This window comes from Amblyomma mixtum, chromosome 3 (assembly GCF_055824585.1).
Source record: "Amblyomma mixtum isolate Tamu chromosome 3, ASM5582458v1, whole genome shotgun sequence".
NCBI classification, from domain to species: domain Eukaryota; kingdom Metazoa; phylum Arthropoda; class Arachnida; order Ixodida; family Ixodidae; genus Amblyomma; species Amblyomma mixtum.
Window position 1 is genome coordinate 237,380,043 of NC_143014.1, and position 19,267 is coordinate 237,399,309.

Here is a 19,267-nt window from a genome sequence, read left to right on the forward strand (position 1 = left end):
CCTAATTAAATCGAATTAATGTCCGGCTGCCGCCTTTATTTTTTGAATTCTCCCCGTACGGTGGGCGGAGTCGACCAACGCGTGGAGTGCCTTTGAGCCAGCTCCGTTGAGGCTTTGCTTTCACTTTATTTTGTTTTTTAGGTTTCCGTGAATAAATAGTTTCATTCGCTGATAATATAGCCACAAAATAAGCCCGCAGAAATAAAAATACGCGTGGTCTATTTGCTTTTACGGATTACGACGTATTACCTCGCCGATGGCAGAGCGGCAAGCCGCCACGAGACTGGGTGAAAGGCAGTCCACGCGTTGGTCGACTGCCACATTCGCCGCTTATTGTAATCACTATACGCAGACGGTACCACTATTCAGGTTTCGAGAGGAACCGATGCGGAAATTGAAAGCGAAGAGAGATAACTCGCGACACAGGAAGAAATCGCAATAATTCGGGCAAGTGTACCTCGACGTCACTCGATGCAGGTGGAAATTCCAAGCGGCTCCTCGACACAATTAAAATCATATTAAATTATATTCCACTCAACGCCTGCGACTGAAACTTGCTAGAGGGCACCTCCTTACGCCCATGAAGCAAATCGCATTGTTTGTTTGCGTTTGATATTTTGTGTCTGTACACCTTTAAGAACTGGTAGTGGTGGACGGTTGGTAGTTTTACTGAGCAGCAGTGCGGGATTAATTGAGGGAAATGTTCCGCAAGCTGTGAAACAGGCAAAGAAGACTTTGCGAAATAGCGTGTCCCTGTTCCGATGTAACTTTTTTTTAGTTTTCTTTCGCTGCGCAGGTCTGCGAAGTAAAATTTAAATAAAACGACATTCATCGCGAAGCTCCACTCCATCGTAGCCTCCAGATAGACGGCTGTATTCCGACAGCGCACCTATCGTGCCACATGCGGTACAATCATTTTTCTTTTCCAGCTCTCCTTCTCACTTGTCCGTGCCAGTGCTCGGCGGGGATCTACGATCTCCAAGCGAGCTGGCGATGAACGCCAACGGTCAAGGCCATTAGGCGTTCATGCAAGAAAAGTGATTGAGAGAACCGGGGATTACGAATGAAGAATCCACAGGCGAACTTTGGTTTGCACCAAGCAATTAAAAGCAATAAAAGTGGCTCTATATTAACACAATATTCATTTCCCTGTTCTGTAGTTAAAGGAATTCATTCTTTGCATTTATTTTAGTATTTACTTTCTCATTCACTGCCAAAAATGACAGAGAACTCCCGCAGTTCTCATAGGGAAATATTATGTTTTGAGGGGCAAGGAACTGCTTTGCTGTACATATTTATTAAATAAAAGAAAAGAATGTTGCCGTGTTCACTTAATACGAAGCGCTAACGACAAAAAACGTGTACGTAGCAGCGCCGATGGCTGCAACCTTTCTTTCTAATAACACTCATCAAAGCATGACGAGTTCCTGGTCATGAGAAATAATAAAAAATAACAAAAAGCATAGCAATTACTTGCAGTACCATGCATGCTCTGTAGCCGGCGAATAAAAAATGAAAAGAAAAATATCTAAAGGTAATATGCTTTGCAAGGGTTCACGCAAAAGGAAAAAAGCGCACTTAAAAGTGAAAACATTTTTTACCAGATGCCGGTGAGGTGGCGAAGACGCGATGGGAGGATGGTGAAATGTAACAGGTAGAGTGCCGGGGCCTTGAGTTTGTCGGAGAAAAAAAAGGAACAGCCTTTCTTTACATATATGGGCAGAACCCCATCTCCTTCATTTTTCCCCTGTGCCTTGGACGCCATGCTACTAAAAGTTTTCCTGGAGTATTAACGTGTGAATGAATTCCGAGAGTGCTTTTTGCTTGTATATTCGTTTTCCTGAGAGTCGCCTCATCGCGTCTCTAGCTCAGGCATTGGCCCGGATTTTTTCGCAAACTATAAAGAGGAAAAAAGGTAGAAATAAAAGACAATAATCAAACTGCCATAAAAAATGGCTCTGGAAATGTAGTGCAAAATGTGTTGCGGAACTAAACGCTATCGTTTATAAGCAGCAGCGTGGAGTGAGAATTTTACGGTTTGCGGAAAGAGCTCTTCCGCGTGTCATCGAGGCTTTCACTGAAAGAAAACCGATTATTTTCAAAGATCCTGCATGAGATAGGGCTGGCTGTACCGGTTTCCTTTCCTTTATTTTTTTTTTTGTACGGAGCACAGTCCGTTCGCGCCGCGGCGCGCTGCCTTCGGCAGAACGTTCCTTGGGACAAATGACTGCACGTATTAAAAACAAAAAAGGACAGAGGCGCATAGACGCACTTCAATTTTGCCTGCAGCAAACCTGGAGTGCATGCCAATATCCGTGACGCACCCAGCATGTACTCCGTCCTCGCGGCAACGCCCCCTCGCCGTTGTATAGTGGCTCGCGCCAGCTGAACCGTGGCGGACCACAGCTGTGACAACGTGCACACGGCACGCTTTGTACAAATCCTCTGCACTCGGCCCTCCCGCGCGGGAATATCCGGTGCGGCTTCGGGGCAGATAAACAGCCCGCCAGCTCTTCCTGCCCGCAAACAGAACATAAAGGAGCGCCTCGCTGCGAAGGCTGCGGACCGCTACGCCGAAGGTGAGGTAATGTTTACATCAACGGCTTTCAATTCTGTGCTGCGCTGCGCACTCAGGCAAAAACTTTTAGTGCTTTGCACCCTCGCTTTTACTTTGATTGACTCAGCACTCACGCAGCCATCATCGGGAAGAGAGGCGTATAAATAGGACTAAAAAAAAGACGTTACTGAACTCTGACTGCACTGACACATTGCACTGACTCTTGAGAGGACGTAGAGCGCTCGCTGCCGCTGCACATGGTTTGCACAAAGGTAAACAGTGTGCAGCCAACCACGTGCGCTATACGCTAGCACGGGAAGGAAACTCTGCAACTCTATTGGACGCGTGGAAGATCGTGTGTGCGGTTGTGGTCACGCTCATACTCAGTTTCGCTGCTTTCTTTAATGCCCCGAAGTCTCTGCTTGATGTGCGGGATATACAGAGTTTCCCGGGTAGCTTTAGCCAGGGTTCAAAAATATGCCGCGGCAACCTAAGACGACGCGACCAAATGCATATTGCTGGCTATTGTACGGAACCAGTCAAATTATTTCTTGTATTCGGCTTAACTGCATTATCAGTCGAGGTTAATTAGGTAACTTCGGAAGTAACGAAGTTAGGCAAAAAAATTGCAATCATAAAGTTGCAGAACGGTCCGCAAGTCATCCGTTTTGAACAGTTTCTAACTTTCAATCTATTACGTATTAGTTTTTTCCGCTCACTGCAGATTCTCTCAAATACATATAAATACCACGTGACATGCCCGCTCGCACCGCGATTTCAGTGCTCTCAAACGTTTCGCCTACAAACGAAGAGATCATAAAGCAGGGTGTGCTGCCTCTTAAAAGCTATCAGGACTGCCACGCAGGTGCTGGCTGTGTGGTTTACGCCAGTGCAAGCGATAAGGGCCTGCGTCTGCTTGCTATCGTGAACCGCCGCGAGGGGAGCATACCACTGGCGTAAATCGCGCAGCCAGCGTCTGCGTCGCTGCCCTGCCACCTTGTAAGTGGCACCACGCCCGGCTAAAAGATCTGTTCGTTTGCAAGCGAAACGTTTGAGAGCACCGCAATCGCGGCGCGCAAGTGGGCATGTCACATGGTATTTATTTTTATTTCACGGGCCTCTGCAATGAGCGGAACATCTAATACGTACTAGATGGAAAGTTAGAAGCTGTTCAAACGGACGTTTTGCTGACCGTTCTTCAACTGTCTGATTGGAATTTTTCAGCGCACTTCTTTGTTTGCGAAGTTGGTTAATTAATCTCCACTGATTATGCAGTTACGCAGAATACAAAATAATGGGTGGACTTGCTCCATACAAAAGACAGCAACGTGCATTTGGTCACGTCGTCTCAGAGTGCCTCGGCATATTACTGAACCCTATAGTTAGCTGGGACGCCCTGTATATTATTCACCGAGAATAGCGACCTTGCTGTACCGTAATGTTGCCGCCAAGAGAGAACCAGAGGAACCCGCGAAGCTCGTTCAGCCTGAAGTCTGCGTTACGGTTCCCATTGGATGCGACACTGCATTTGCTAGAGCATTTTTTGTTTCCTTCTTAAGCATCTCTTTCGTTCTGGTATCTCATGGGTGGAAACTGGATTTGCATGTAATTGATTACTTGCAATTAATTACATTTTTGTTTAATTTTGTACCTATTATTTACTTTTTGAAACGGTGACGTTTCGGGTAATTCACTTATTGTTTTTCTGTAATCGATAACCGGTAATCGATTACTTCTTTTCAAAAAACGGTACCGGGTTGAGGCGTTCGTGACGATGTGATAGCGTGAACTGTAGTTCGGCCGCGCACGAAGGTGGGCATGGCTGCCCGCTGTGTTGCGCTTTCCGCGGTATTCGCTCCTGGTTTAGTTAGCGCTTCTATGGATGCTTCTTCCAATGCGTCCTGCCTAGCTAATTCATTGTAGTAGTAGTAGTAGCATTAGGTAGCTTTATTTTCCGACAGATTGGCTTCGCCCATCCGCCTATACGACGGCCTGGATTCCTTGGATTCGGGTGGCGTTAAAAAAAATCTGCTTCTTCCTTGAACTGTTAAAAACAGCGCAAAGGTAGCATGGACGATAAGCAGAATACTTATAAGACGGGCGCTGATTACCAACTAATTCATTTCGCTTCAAAGGGACATATTTTATAGGTACAACCATTGCCCATGCACAACATCTATCACGAGATCAAGCGATAAACCTACACTCCATCGTGCAGTCATTTCTTGCTAATAGCACACGCTAGTTCTACAGAGCAAAAAAAAACTAGAAAATCGATATAAAACAGGCTTATAACCGGGAATAAACAACATAACCTGTGTTTATCAACGCAGAATCGTACCTCTCTTAGCCAGGCTGCTTCAAAAGGGAAAAAGAAAAAAAAGGCGAAGACAAGGATTCAGTGTAGACAGCTAAAACCATTCGTAGCAAAGAAGCGTCAAAAATAAAAAAAAAGCGTTCAAAGTGAAAGGGTAACCAAGACGTATGAAAATCAGCAGAAAAGGCGGCAGGAGTCACCTCCCAGAATAAAAAGTAACACCATCTGCCGGTCTATTCGGTTGCGATCCATATGTATCAGCAGCGCGAACATAAAAAACAGGAAGGAGGAGAAGATAGTTCCTTCCTGTTTTTTGTGTTCGCGTTGCTAATACATACAGAATAAAGAAGCAGCGTACACGTGTCCGTCCAGAAATCGCAGCTCTTTATCAAAGCGTGAAACCGAGAATGTGCTCACACTTCCCTCCCGCTTTGGAAATAACAAAAGCTTGAATAATCTCTGAACAATCTCTCACTCCAGTTTCTCTTTGGCTTATGCAAGAAACTTGGTTTTATTGAAGAGCGATTTACAACCATACCTAATACAATAGTATGCCAAGAAACCGCCAGATTTATTATTTAGGTTAAAGTTGTGTTCTTAGGCACTATCTCTATAGCATCTTTTCGTTTGTCCATGGTAAACACTGTTGCAGGTGAGCGGGATCTTATAATTAAGTTTGCTTCTTCATTGTGTGTACTTGGTGACGTGCTTCTCAGAGCATGATTCGTGGTTTCGATCACCGAGCATTGCACAGATCTTGCCAAGCTCGTACGGGGCAGAGAAAACTACGTTGATGTGATAGCTATTTGCCATCTTCTTAATATTGTGCGACAGCCTGTGGAAATTGGAAATTGCCCGGCTGTTCGTTTCATGCTTAGCTTTTCGGTCTTTGCTGGTTGTTTTGAAGAGCAGGCTTTCACATATTCTAGAACTAAATTCACTTGGATAACCAGCACTAATTAGCCGAGCCACCTGGTCATCGAAGCTCTGACTCAAAAGGTGCGGGCAAGATTTATTGAGCTCCCTGAAGAATAGTGTTAGCTACAGCTCCTTTTACCAGCTCAGAATGAACGCTATCGAAATGTAGTGCACTTTTCTTGGACTGGGGTGGTACATCAAGCACACATGTGACCAAGAAAACTTAACGAGGACATCTCAAAACTGCGTCACATTGTCAACAGGAAACTCACAGGTGAACCTGAGTCCATCTGGCTGTGTGCTGTAGATGCGTAAGATTTCATCAGTGGTAGCCACTATGCTGTCAGGTTGCAGCTCTTGTAAGAAGGCGGGGTTGGTAATCGTATACGCAGCGGTACACCTTTCTGACATATAGGACAATAAGGCTTCCTTGAATTCTTCGGTAACTGAGTCTAATTCATGCAAACCAACTTCCATACCAGGACCTCAGGCCACATATTAGGACTGCACTCCGCCAAGAGTGGCAACAGGATTGAGGCAAACGAACAGATAACAAATGACATAATAAAACCAACAATTTGAAGGTAAGCAACAGAAAAACAAAATAGATTCAGATAAGTGGCTCTCTGCAGACTGAGGATAGGACATACATACATTACACATTCACATGTTTTAAAGGCTACACCAGCACCACAGTGCGCGAGATGTGGAGAACATTTCAGTAGTCCCGATATTAATCATGTTCCCGAGATTGGAGAGAGAAAGACGACAACACTTCCCAGAAATGTGCACATTGAGACTACGAATGCACCCTTCTTTGTTTTTAGGTGATGACTGCATGTTTTCATTGGATGGGGTTTCTAAATTTTTGACCCATGTAGGCTTTTTGCAGGAGATCTCAGCCCCTCCTCACTGCTGAGGAGAAGGCTGAGCTTAGCCATAGCAGCCAGATGCCTCGCCCTTCTTGCTCAACCAAGGTCTGAGGTTTAGGCCCAAACTCTGAAAGCTTCCTCTTCTTCGAAGTCTTCCTAACCTTACGTGAGGCCTCCTTTCATCGAATTTTCGATGGAGGAAGCCAGCTTACTCTGAAAGCTCTCCTCACCTCTCTGGCTTTGAGGGTTCCTTCACAAGCTTTACGCGAACGCCCTTATTCAATAAAAAAAATATTTAGTCGCTCAAATATTTAACCTATTACTGATATACAGGAGCTCCGGTCGGTACAGGACAGATTTGTTCCGCCGGAAAAATTCCGCCGATTTCCATCGGCCGATAGGACGCCGAGTAGGAAATTGCATTCCCGCGGCGACAAACATGGCGGCGCCCTTCAAAGCTGCACCCCTCGATTCGGTCTGAATTTGTCCTTGTTACTGCCTTTTTCAATGCGTTTGCTGGCTATAAATGGGCACCAGTATTTCGCTTCGTTTCATCTCGCCTCTAACAAAACGTATGAGTGATAAATTTGCCTATTTTTTATTTAGATTGACGATTCTGTCGCTTTTAGGCATAAGAGGACCGTCGGTTTGTTGACACAAATGGTTTCCGTCCTAACAATCATATGGCGCCACTAGTCTGAGCTGTGCGGAAAACTCGCCCACCAGATGCAAAGGGAATAGCCGTATAATCGCCAACCATCATGCAATAGCGTCGCTGTCTGCATTCGCTGAACTAAAAGTTGGAATGTGAGAAATGGCGTAACGTCCCGCAAAATACATGCGTTTAGCGTACGTAAGCATGCATACGCTTATGGTACATAGACAGCGTCGATTGATGCTATTTTCTAACCATACCTGTGCACGCCACGAGCGGCGATGTGGTGCACTCTCAGAAAAAAACCGGCCCAGGGGGGAGTAAAGACAACTTTAGTCCTAAAAAGGGCTCTTTAGTCCCTAAATTTGCACACGACACACTCCTTGCCAAAAATGCGCGCCGTGCGCAAACTCAACGGACTAACTGCCGAGAAAGAGACTAACGGGAGGCGAATCGCAGCACAGCAGCACGCGAAAATTGCGCGAGAAGACCCTGACTGCAATAGTACTCGATTTTTGAAGCGCATGAATGTCGTCTAAGGCCAGTGAGGGCACTGCCGCTGCCTGTGACGAGGCGGATACCCTTTTCCGTGAGAAATAGGCTTCGTGCCATCGAAACGGCTGGCAGCTGTGCAAGTGCATAAACAATTACTACGAACTTCAATACGTGTCAAATGTGAGTTGTAAAAGTTAGGGTTGAGCAAGTACACGTAGTTTCATACCGTTGCCGTTGTTTACGAGCTTATGTGATGCTGTGTAAGTATCGGCGACACTTAGCAGTCAATTCCCTGTCACCGCTCTCCGCCGGTAACAAAAAACGAAGTGAACCATCGCCTTCTACCTTTGTTTTCAACAGGCTGTAATGTGCAGCTGCCAATTGCAAGGAAGAAGACCACCTTATACGCAAAAAAAGAAACAAAAAGAAAACCACTGTTGTGGTTGTGAAGTACCGGCCGTAATGTATACACAGTTCAGCACTTCTTTTTTGGCCAAAACGTGATTTAGACCTTTGTGCGTGCGCATTAAAGCTTACAGCAGGTTTTTTCAAAAGCATATGACACCAAAACCACCACACTGTGATAACAATTTGAGCGGTACAGACAGACCGTGTGTGTGTTTCGCATACAAGGCTTTTATTTTCTACGGTGGACTGTCCTGGGTGGTGGCGTAGTCATATCCGCGCTCGGCTCATAATCCAAAGGTTGTCGGTTCGAATCCTGGTGTTTTCATGTATGTTTATTTCTGTTTCCTTTATCGTTGTTATATGTGTGAAGTTCTGTCGGAAACTATCCCGCTATAAATTACGCCTGAAAGCACGCGTCGTTTGCATTTTTTCATTAAACGTCTGTTCCCGGGGGCTAACGGTTGCACCCTTTGGAAGGGGACCAACAGTTACACCCTTTGCAGTTAGTCCCGAAAAGGACGATTGCCAGTGGCAGGTCAGTTAGTCCCCAAAAAGACTAACCTCTCGCCCCCTATTCGCCCCTTTTTTCTAAGAGTGTGGCCGGGAGGTGCGAACGAGGCAACATTTCGGCGGCGACGGATTTCGCTCGCTGTCGCCGCCGAATGATCAAGTGCGACCGAGCCGCACCGGTACAGAATCTGAACGCGAATTCTTTCTCTGAGTACACTTTCATTGGATTCACCGCGTCGCGAAGCGACCTAGGTGTTGGAGGATACAGGTAAACTTCATCGAAAGAATACTCACAAGCGCGGTTAAAAAATTGCGTGTAGTGGCCCGCGTACCGGTCAGTCCACGGTGCCATTTTTTCCCGCCTGCTCAGCTGCGCTCACGCCGGGCTCGCGTCCTTGCGTCGCGTCTCGCCGCCCGCGCGAGTGAGCGGAATCACTTGTGGCAATAATGAGGTGAAGCGATCCTCTAGGGCCAGGAGCGACGTAAGGACGCATAAAGTTAGCTACTAGCTGCCTTATTCAGAGGATGCACAAGGAACGACTTTGCTTAGGGCTCCTCAGTAAGAAAGCTTTCAGATTGACATGAGGGGGCTTACTGAAGTGAATTCTTCCTTAGTGAGGTAAGGAAGCTTCCAGAGTTTGATGGTTAGGCTACCTGGTTTCGTATTTTATGTATAACACCTCTTACTACAACTTTTAGACGCTATACATCACGTTAGGCTATTTCACCTGACTTATACATCCGTTTGACACACCATAATCATGAACATGCTAACTACTCGTGTGCCCTATACAACCGGTGTTGATTTTAACATGTGCCATATTTTAGCCTGAGCCAACCAAAAACCTTGTGTCTGGCGCTGTTTGGCCTTAGAAGCCCTTGCGCCAAAAAAAATCTAGCATCATCATCAATTCGGTCCATCGCTTAAAGGTAAATCTCGCACAGCACTGGAGCAACCGAGGAGCCTATACACAGTCCAAACTTTTGTACTCAAAACTGATCACCGAAGCTGATCGCTGTGGATTATAGATAGAATTAAAGTATACCCATAATGTGACCGGAACGAAGCGCGGCATAGAGGACGTAGAAACTGGCATACAAGCTTTGCGCAACTACGAGCCTTTGAGCAAGGCGTTTTTACCGTGTAACACCGCCTTACGCTCCAGCGCTTACATCGGAAGTGTTCAGTGAAGCGGCTGATATCTTCACGAGGAAAAATTGCAAATTCAGCACCGAAAATTTTGATAACGACTCGTTTGGAATTTAATAACGTGTAAAAAAATATCAAGCAAGCCACACTAGTTTATTGTAGTTTGAGTGAGTTTGTGTTATTGCAATAAAGCTCGAAGAAAAGGAAATAGTAATTGATTACTGCTCTGAAATTATTCAATTACTTTTCTGGGGCGGTAATTGCCCAACGTAAGTGGTAACATTTCTGATGTAGTAATTGTAATTGAAATCGGTTGCTTTTTTCTGTAAAGTGTACAAGACTAGTAGAAACGAAATGAACTAACACCTATATAGAAGGGCAAGATTACGGTCCTGCTGGACACCCGTATTGCCAGTATTGAATATTGCTGTATTGCTAAGGAAGTGCGCCGGACAGGATGTGAGATAGAAGGCTGCGTAAGGTTCGCCTGCGCATGCGCTCACTCGTGGCGTGTGTTTCAAAATAAACTTCACTGTTCCTAGTAGAGCCTCAGCCTACAATGTTACCGCCCTTTTTTCTTACGTCTTCTCCTTCGCACTTGCTTAGCTTCAAGACCTACAGGTATTCTAGTGGTGACGAGCTCTTGAAGCCTTAATGCTACTGCGGGGGTCGCATGATGAACACACCTCTGCGTGCCAAGTCATATTACTGTCTGTGTTTCGGAGGAGTCAAGTATCTTGACCGGCAACGAAACCCTGGGCTCTGAAGAAGGAGGAAAAAATGAAGGCAAATAAAAATCTAATGTTCGAACTATAGGCGCACTTAAACTAAAGGCAGAAATAGAAATTTGAATTCAAGCACAGTGCGAAAAGAAATTTTGGTAGGTACACTTTAAAGAACGCTCGCATAAATTTTCAACTAAGCCTTACGCTGCTCTGTAGCTTAAGGAACTTATTAAGAAAAACTGCTTTGACGTAGCTGCGCTTGCAGCCGAGCTACTCCAAGCAGCCATTTCTTGGCGGTTGGGTTCCTAAGTATGGCACATTATAAATGGCGTTTCTTGGCAGCGCTGCCTCCACAGAAAGTGACAGCGCAGGTTCGTTGTGGTTTTTATGTTTTGTTGCTTTACCACATGTGCAGCCCTCAATTTTTTAAATAATAGGTTAGGTTAGGTTAGGTTAGGTTAGGTTAGGTTAGGTTAGGTTAGGTTAGGTTAGGTTAGCGGCGCCGGAGCGAACCAGACCGGAAAGGTAGCAAGGGTTATGGCATGCGCAGATAACACTGCTGCAGGGGAAGCTTCTTCTGCTAGGCTGTTATGCTTGGCGTGAACAGCTCCTGACACTCATCGCTACCATGCAGCAGAGCGCCAAGCTGTTACTCCCGCTTGATTTCACCCGGCCGTGATGTATGTACAGTGCCGAGTCGATAATTAGCGAAAGAAGTCCGAAGAATGAGTCGCAGGTGTAGGGAATAAAAAATAATCGCTACGCTCATTCCGGTGTTTTATGCGATGTGACTGCACGTAAAGAACCCCAGGTGGTCCAAATTATTCCGTAGTCCTCCACTACAGCATTCCTCGAAGCCCATGTGTCGCGACGTAACGTTAACCATTACATATTTACAAAAGTTACAATTTATTCATAAGCAGCCCATTCTTTAAAAAGAATTCTGAGGGACCTTCGATGCCGGCGCTTTAACAACGTAAAGACACACGCTTTGAGGGCAGCGCTCGCAAACGCAGCAGAGGTGGAGCTCCGTGCTCGGAACGCGGCACATATGCGGACACTGGGCCAGAAACGTGCGGTGGGAACATAGCAGGAACGCTCAAACACACTTCGCATGAATGCGCTGAGGAGTGGTTGGTGTGCAACAAGAAGAACTGCCTACCAGACGCTGCTACCTCCAGCAGCAGGATTTGTATGCATGCCCCAGCCCTTTCCCGTTTTCTCTCGCACCGCAGCGCCACGCGGTCGACGCTCCCCGAGCATGATTGAAAAATCGGAGGACTATACAGCGCATCGATATAAACCGATGTGGCCGAGCGCAGGTCTGGAATTCGAGAAATTTTGATGCACGCTCAGGCATTTCTGTTTGTTTACTGAAAACTTCACAGTGTAGTGGCGGTCTCAACAGGCATGTCATTTTTGTATCCCTGAATTCAAACAGCTGAACGCATGAGTCTGTTTCGTCCTATGTCCAATACACTTTTTACTTTTAAACGGCATCCACTGAAAGCATAGGCTCATGCTGGCTTCGCAGAGTGAATTGTGGGGTTTAATGCCCCGAAGCGACATACGCTCCGGACACGTGCTGCCGAATAATTTAGGCCACCTGGGGCTCTTTAACGTGCGCTGACATCACACAGCACAAGGGCGTTTGTGAAGGGGGGGGGGGGGGGGAGTAGACTCCGACCAAAAAGCTCATGAGGGAACCGACATGTCTTCTTTTCTCTCTTATTGGCCTCTCGACCAGGCAGAGCTCTGCCGAAATGTTCACGGGCGTTTTTGTGTTCGCTCCATCGAAATTTCGCTGCCGCTGCCGGAATCGAACCTGCGACCTTGGGATCAGCAGCCGAACACCAAAGACACTGAACCACCGCTGTGTTTTGCAGAGTGAAATTATCACGTAAAGAAAAGCTGAGAAGTGGCCTAGCGGTAGCTCGTAGCGCGTTGACCCAACAGAGACCTGCAAGGCTTACTATACAGGACAGAAGTGCCCAGGACGCGCCGCCGCTGTCGCAAATGCATTTGTGCGTTAGCAGAGCCGCCTAGTGGTGCGAGAATGGGGCGTCCATTTCGCGCGTCAAGGGGTGCTCGTCTGGAAGCACCCGCTCTGCCTCGCAGTGTATGCTGCCCATCTGATGAGGCGTCGGCAAGGTACGACAAGCTACATATCCCATTGGATTTTGCCAGCTGCTCGCTGTGGCACGCTGCCGGAGCGTTGCTTAGCGTACCAAGCCGAAGGATTGCAACACCGTTCCTGGAGCATTCTCCGACGACTACCCCTTCTAGCAGAAAAGTGATATGGCTATATCGTTAAGAACGAGTGGCGCATACATCGACAGACACAGGAAAGATGAAGTCGGAAAGAGACCAACTCATTCTTAACAATAGCCATGCACCAACTCAAACCAGCAAGAAGTTCTTCTAAACTAAATGGATATGACGATGAAAAATATACCGCCGCCAGCACGGCCTGCACACTTCTGTCCCCGATTGTACATGCCGCAAGCCTGCGCGCCCAATGCCACACCACGCCAGACGTCGAAAAGTGGCAAGCATCTCCCTCGCTCCCACTCTCGCGCCAGCACGCATGATTAAAGAATTTCACGCAGAGAAGAAAAGGGCAGACAGCCAGCTCGAAATTTTCTTCTGGAAGTCTCAGATGCCGGACATCTTCTGACTGGTGCACGCCAGCGGGCCGGAAACGACGCGTGGGCAGCGCGGGTAGCGCGCTCCAGCGCAGACGGCAAATATCTGACAGGTTACAGAACCGGGTGTGCGGGCGCCTCACTGAGTGCTCACATAGTGCGCATGCGCAGACGGGTTTCGGTGCTGGCGCTAGGCGCGTACGTCTCGGAACTTGGAAGCGACCGAGCAGTCAGTGCTTAAAATGCCGCACAGCTACAGAGGTCCGTTCTGTGCACAATCATAGTCAAAGCGAACGAAAATCTTTTGTGGAGGGCGCTTTTTAGGTTTTATTGGTGTCGATGTATTCGTGAGTGTCAGGTGCCAACTGCGCCTGAAGATGTCGCCGATTATATTCCTCGGCTAACCGCCGTAGCGATGACTGGAGCGAGCCCAAAAAATGCTGTGGGTGCCACTCCGACCGCTCGGTTCTAGGTGCAGTCTGTTTGACGATTGCCTCATAAGGATCATGGAACTAAACGCACAGGGCGTGAATGTCTCAAACGCCCGCGACAGGTCTGGCGATGAGGCTAAAACACGACGCTATTCGACAGTGAGTATTTATTCACGGTAATTAGAATCAACAGAGAAAGGCAGTAAATATCCATCATTCCTTCGTGCTGATTTCGGGAAAAGGACTGAGGCACCATTCGCTGCATACGACGAAACGTAAACTACGACAAATTTGCCCCGAGGAGAGCTGTTCTCGCGTCTTCGTTTCAATGGGTCTCACCGTGTTGCGGAATAAGAAGCCGGCTACGTAGAGGATCCTTGAGGTTTCCTTTGGATTGTTCTACTGCCCATGTCTGCCGCTTTTAAATCGACTGAAACAGAAGCCACCAATGTGGCTTAGACGCTTAGCCTTGCAGAACATATTATACATATGTAACCTCTACAGAATCCGTAAGCTCGTGCAGTCGTCAGCACGTCTGTCTAAAGCGCTCGAAAGGCCAGCTTCTGGCTGCACGCGCGACTGCTACTGATAACGCCTGGTTTAAGAGAGCCTGCATCTGAGCATGCGCCGGCACACTAGGGTACAGGCTGTTTCACGCTGTTTCACACTTAAGCCCGGGATACAGGCTACGTTTTTTTCGACGATATTCGCGCGGCACATTACGTCGTGGCGGCGCGACGCCCGGCTGGAGATATATGAAGCGAAGAAGCGGCGGCGCGCCGCCGCGTATCCCTCGACGCGAAAGCAATTGCGATTGACAAGTGGCAAATACCACTGAACAATTAGGTCTGTGAGAGCAGCGACGCTGAATCTTCTGTTAAAGTCACGAAAGCGTTCACTTCGACACCAATGTGCTCGCTTTAGCACGCGTGTATAGGTATCTATAAGAATTTGCGTGCTCGAATGCATGGCGTCGCGTACCTTTGGGGGCCCGCTCAGCCGCGGACATCAGCGGCTGCGGTTTTATTAAGCACTTTCGCTTCAGGAAGGAAATTCAGGCATTTAGATCCAAGATTCGGCCATGTTCTCTAACAAAAAAGCGACATTTCCTATCTCAAGTAGCGTTTATTTTCACTATAGTAACATTTCCGTGCCAAAATGTCTGCGTAGCTCGCCGGCCATGGCGGCCATGCTGGTGACGGCTGGCAGAGTCAGCCAAATCGGAAGAACGGGCTTTCTGCGCTGCTATTGGCTTGCTTCAGCTGCCGCTTCCGGTCTCAACGGACGCCGCGTGTCGATATCTGGCGGGTCCCGATCGCCGGCGGGGGGCGTTTTTCTCGACGCCGGGCGTCGAGTGCGTGCCGTCGGGCTGAAATTGTCGACTGCAGCTGTAAAAACGCTCTATGTATTCCGGCTTTTAGAGAGAAAATGGGAGCGCGTGGCCGCCGCGTTTTGCGAAGCGCTGCCGCCGACAGCCTTCAAGGATCGGCGGGAAAGGCGTAAGCGCAATAAGCATGGCTGCCTACTCTTTCCGCGCATGCGCCTGTTGTCTCCCATTCGCGCCTGATCTCGACGGCAGCGTTTCGCACCGCTATGAGAGCATCAACGCAGGCTGTTCTCGAAACCTCCCTCGGAACTTTCAGTGGTCCGCCACAGATATGCGACGGCTAAGCGCACGACTGCTTGCCGAGAGTACGTGCTGACGCTCTTGCACAAGCCAAAAGTTTGTTTGTGCAGGTGCTCGAAAGGAACGACAAAAAAAAAAAACTCCGCTCGCGTTTCAGATGAAACCTCTACTCGTTGTATACCTCTACTCGTTGACCGAGTAGTAGTTGCGTTGATGTTAGCTGCCGGTAGGATTAGCCTTGCGTTAGTTCTTTCCGTAACTGCGCCACTCTAGCTGCCTGTTAAATATAGAACAACTGGCGATAACTGCCACTGCTCCGTCCTTATAATTGGCCATGCGTGCAATTGTGCATATTTTTCTTGGTCGCTTGTTCAGAGTTTTTGAGTTGATCTTTTTGTGTTCATGTTAGCTGTAAACCAGAATACGGCCAGCGCAAGAGAGAAACGATCAAAGAATTTTAGCTGAGGTTGCTTCTATGACCAGAGTTATAAATTTTCATTTTGCATGTGAAAGCGTGCTGGGCATTTATTTCGATTCAGCAGTGACTTGAAGCAGTCACTAATGCTTTCAAAGGTCACAAAAAGCGGTCTATTTCTAAGCTGAAAACAAAAGCCAAAGAGCTTTGTAACAGGCTGCAGCTACAAGGAGTTTTAAAGGGCATAGAATCGTCCAAACGGGATCACCTTGACATCATCTTCAGTGCTAAAACGCACAAGGCGGATGTTCCTTTCAGGGCGATTGTCTTTGAGAGTGACACGTGGCAAAAGGGTTAATATGTTTTTGCGGGCTAGTAGCGTGTTCCACCAGGCATCGGGTCCAGGAGCACCACCGCTGTGCCGACGGAGGAAGGAACGTGGGCCGGAGACAGGGAGTAGGGGAAGCAAAGGAAAAACTGTATTCACATATTTACAAAGTTATTTAGAAGCAATGACAAACAGAGTAAAAGATGAGAAGTCTCAGGGAAACGCTGAAGGAATCGCTCAGGGAATCGCTCCTCGATGAACGTGTTGAGCGCTTTTAATAGACCCTCCCGAGATCTTCCCGCCTTTTCCGACCAATCGTAGGCACTTCGTCCGGGTGCGCCTTAAGGTCGTTCCCCCGCTTCGTCGTCTTCCTCGGCTAAGGCACTTGGATACCCGGAAGTGTCCTTTCGGGCCAGGTGGATCCCATATCTTGTTTCAAGGAAACGTCCAAAGGCGAACACCTGCAGCGTCGTCACCCCGCTTCATCGTCTTCCTCGGCTGAGGCACTTGGATACTCGGAAATGTCCCGTCCGGCCAGGTGGATCCCATATCTTGTTTCAAGGAAACGGCCAAAAAGGAAACGGCCAAAGGCGAACACCTGCAGCGGCGTCACCCGCGCAGTTGACAAAAGAGCCAGGCGCGGTTGAATGGCAGACGCTCGTCTCCGCACGTGGCAGCAGGCGTTGAGTCATGTCACCCTGACGGTTGAACACACAAGGTCGCAGGGTCAATACTGCTGCGTTTGGTGCCGTTTAAGGGGAACTCGGGAAAAACACGTCGTGGCAGTTAGGCAGAAGTGGAGGTACGTGGAATCCAGGAGTCGTATGCGTCCCTCGTGTTCGATTCCACCTGTCTTTTCAGGTCGCATGGGAGCGCGTGCACGGAGAAAGACCACTTTCGCAGAACCACGCACTGCCTCTGGGCATGGCCTAAGTGGATACAGATGTGACGGGAACACACAAAGAGAGTTAGGGGCGGGGGGGGGGGGGGGTAGAGACACAACAGTGTATTGCTCTTTTCCTTCAAGAAAACCTCAGCCTGTTGCAAATCGACGATCCCTTCCTAGTCAAGGACACTAATGCTGTCATAACCTACGTAAAGTCCCCACCGCTCCAGGGTTTAAAGGGCCACTGACCAGGGTCCGGACATTTTTGAAAAAGAAGCCCACTGCATAGATGAGTCAAAAGAGCTACTACTGGGGCTAGTTGGAAATACATACTTGAAGGAATTGGTGAGCGCTAAAAAACACGGAAAAGGGACGAGTACACAGGACGAAGCGCTTCGTCCTGTGTACTCGTCCCTTTTCCGTGTTTTTTAGCGCTCACCAATTCCTTCAAGTATGCGTAGATGAGGGATCGAAGATAACGTCTGCAAAATACTAGAGCCATGCGCGCCCCGAAAAGCTGCAAAATTTCAAATCAAAGCCCGCTCGTTCTTTTCTTCAACAAAAACGTCCCCGCCCCACTACTCTGAACACACTTGACGTCATGGGGGTTACTTTCGCTAAAGGCACTCCATTGGTGCATCGTTCTGACTGACGGGAGAAGGTTGGGCGTAGCCTCGGCGTCGCGTCGTCGGCACAACGCTTTCCACAGCGCCTTCTGATTTGGCAGATGCCTACAAACCCGCATGAAAGAACAACAACAAAAAAAACACTGCGGAGGGAGCGTACGGCGACAGCCTTGAACCCTAGCCATAAAAAGTAAAAAGAGTAAAACTGAGTGAGTTGGTTCGCCCCCCCGCCGTGATCGCGTCACGAGACGCTCTGCCTGCGCGCTCCCTTCAAGCCCCCCAAACAAGGTTTTACTAGTGCAGCAGAGCCTTTCCCTCGCTCGCCCACTTGACCGCTCCACACACACCGCTTATCCTTCGTGCATCTTGCGTACGCCTTAACTCCAATGAATGACATGGGCTTTGGAGCGGAGAAAAGACACAAACGCACAGAACACAAACACGCATGAAGAAAAGCAAACGGGCGGTTGCCGGGTCCGCGCTTCGCCACGTGTTTCGAACTCAACCGACTTCCGCCCCTCCGCTCGTGAAACGGTGGGGGGGCGTAAAAAAAATGAAAAGGTGGCTCGCTAACGGGGAATGACAAACAGATGTATGAAAGGATGCGCACTCTAACAAGTCTAGCGGCGAAACACCGCTAGGAGACCCAAAGAGCAAAACAGAGAGGGTGTTAGGAAACCCGCAGCGCCCCCCCCCTCCCCTCGAATAGACCCAGTAGCAAAAACAAAGAAAATAATTCTATTGAAGGCGGGGCCATGACGTAGACATGTGACGCACTCCACAGACACCACGCCTCCGGCTAACATCGGAGAAGGAAGGGGTGATTTTGCCTTGCCGAGCCTACTCGACGAGGAGCGGGAGAGAAAAATCTCGGAGGGAACGGAAGGAGAGGAGGCTCGCTCTAAGAGAGGTAGAGAGTGTTTCCGACCAGAGGGTGGTCACGGGCCTTCTAAGAGCTTTCTCTATAGATATCAAAGATTTCTTTTATTCATTGCCGCAAGCTGAATTGCTTTCTTGTGTTCAAACCTTCATTGACAAGTTCGGTGTCATTCCCTTCCAGAATGCCTCGGGGACGTCTAGCAGTGGTTTTTTTTGGAACTTTTAAGTGTGTATCTCAAGTCAACTTTTATTCATTGGGACGGGTCGCCTTATCTGCAGAAAAAGGGGATATGTAGTATAGGGTTTTGCATTGCCCCCGTGCTTAGCGATCTATACTTGGCCGAACTTGACAGAGCGCTTTGTAGCCATCTCGCTGACTTAAAAGTAACAAAAGTTTTTCGATACGCTGACGACTATTCAATCTTTCATGACTGTAATTCTGGTTCTTTCGAATCACTTGCCACTAACACACTAGATTTCGTACGCACAGGCTTCTCGCCTTTAGTCATTACTCACGAGTTGCCATCAGGGGACAGTATCCGGTTCCTTGATATCAACCTTTCATTCCAGGACGTTCAGATTTACTGGAAATATCAGCCACGCGCCAACAAACCACTGTTCCCATATGATTCTGCGCACTCCAAACTTGTCAAGAGGGGCATTGCAAAGTTATGCCTCTCTAGCGCCATAAAAAGTCCTGTCCACAGCTAATGGCAGCAAGTTTCGCTGAACAAGTAAAGAGGCTAACTAACGCTGGGTTTCCTATGCATGTCCTTGCAAGTATTGCTGAAATCCTCCTGAAACAGATCTGTTCCCCTCTAGA

General features: G+C 48.1%; 1 protein-coding gene across 3 annotated transcripts in view; it reads left to right on the top strand.

The window, feature by feature from the left end:
• Positions 1–2,430: 2,430 nt before the first annotated feature.
• Positions 2,431–19,267, top strand: part of LOC149354096 (superoxide dismutase [Cu-Zn]-like) — a 31,387-nt gene continuing 14,550 nt past the window's right edge. The window contains exon 1 of one of the 3 annotated variants that reach the window (XM_089583055.1): positions 2,431–2,579. Coding sequence is in view for 1 of the 3 variants with exons in the window: in XM_089583054.1 (XP_089439180.1) it covers positions 3,643–3,652 (10 nt within the window). In the remaining 2 variants the exon portion in view is untranslated. Of the gene's footprint in view, positions 2,585–3,558; positions 3,653–19,267 lie in introns of those variants that run through there. The other 2 variants (XM_089583056.1, XM_089583054.1) reach the window with 2 other exon arrangements.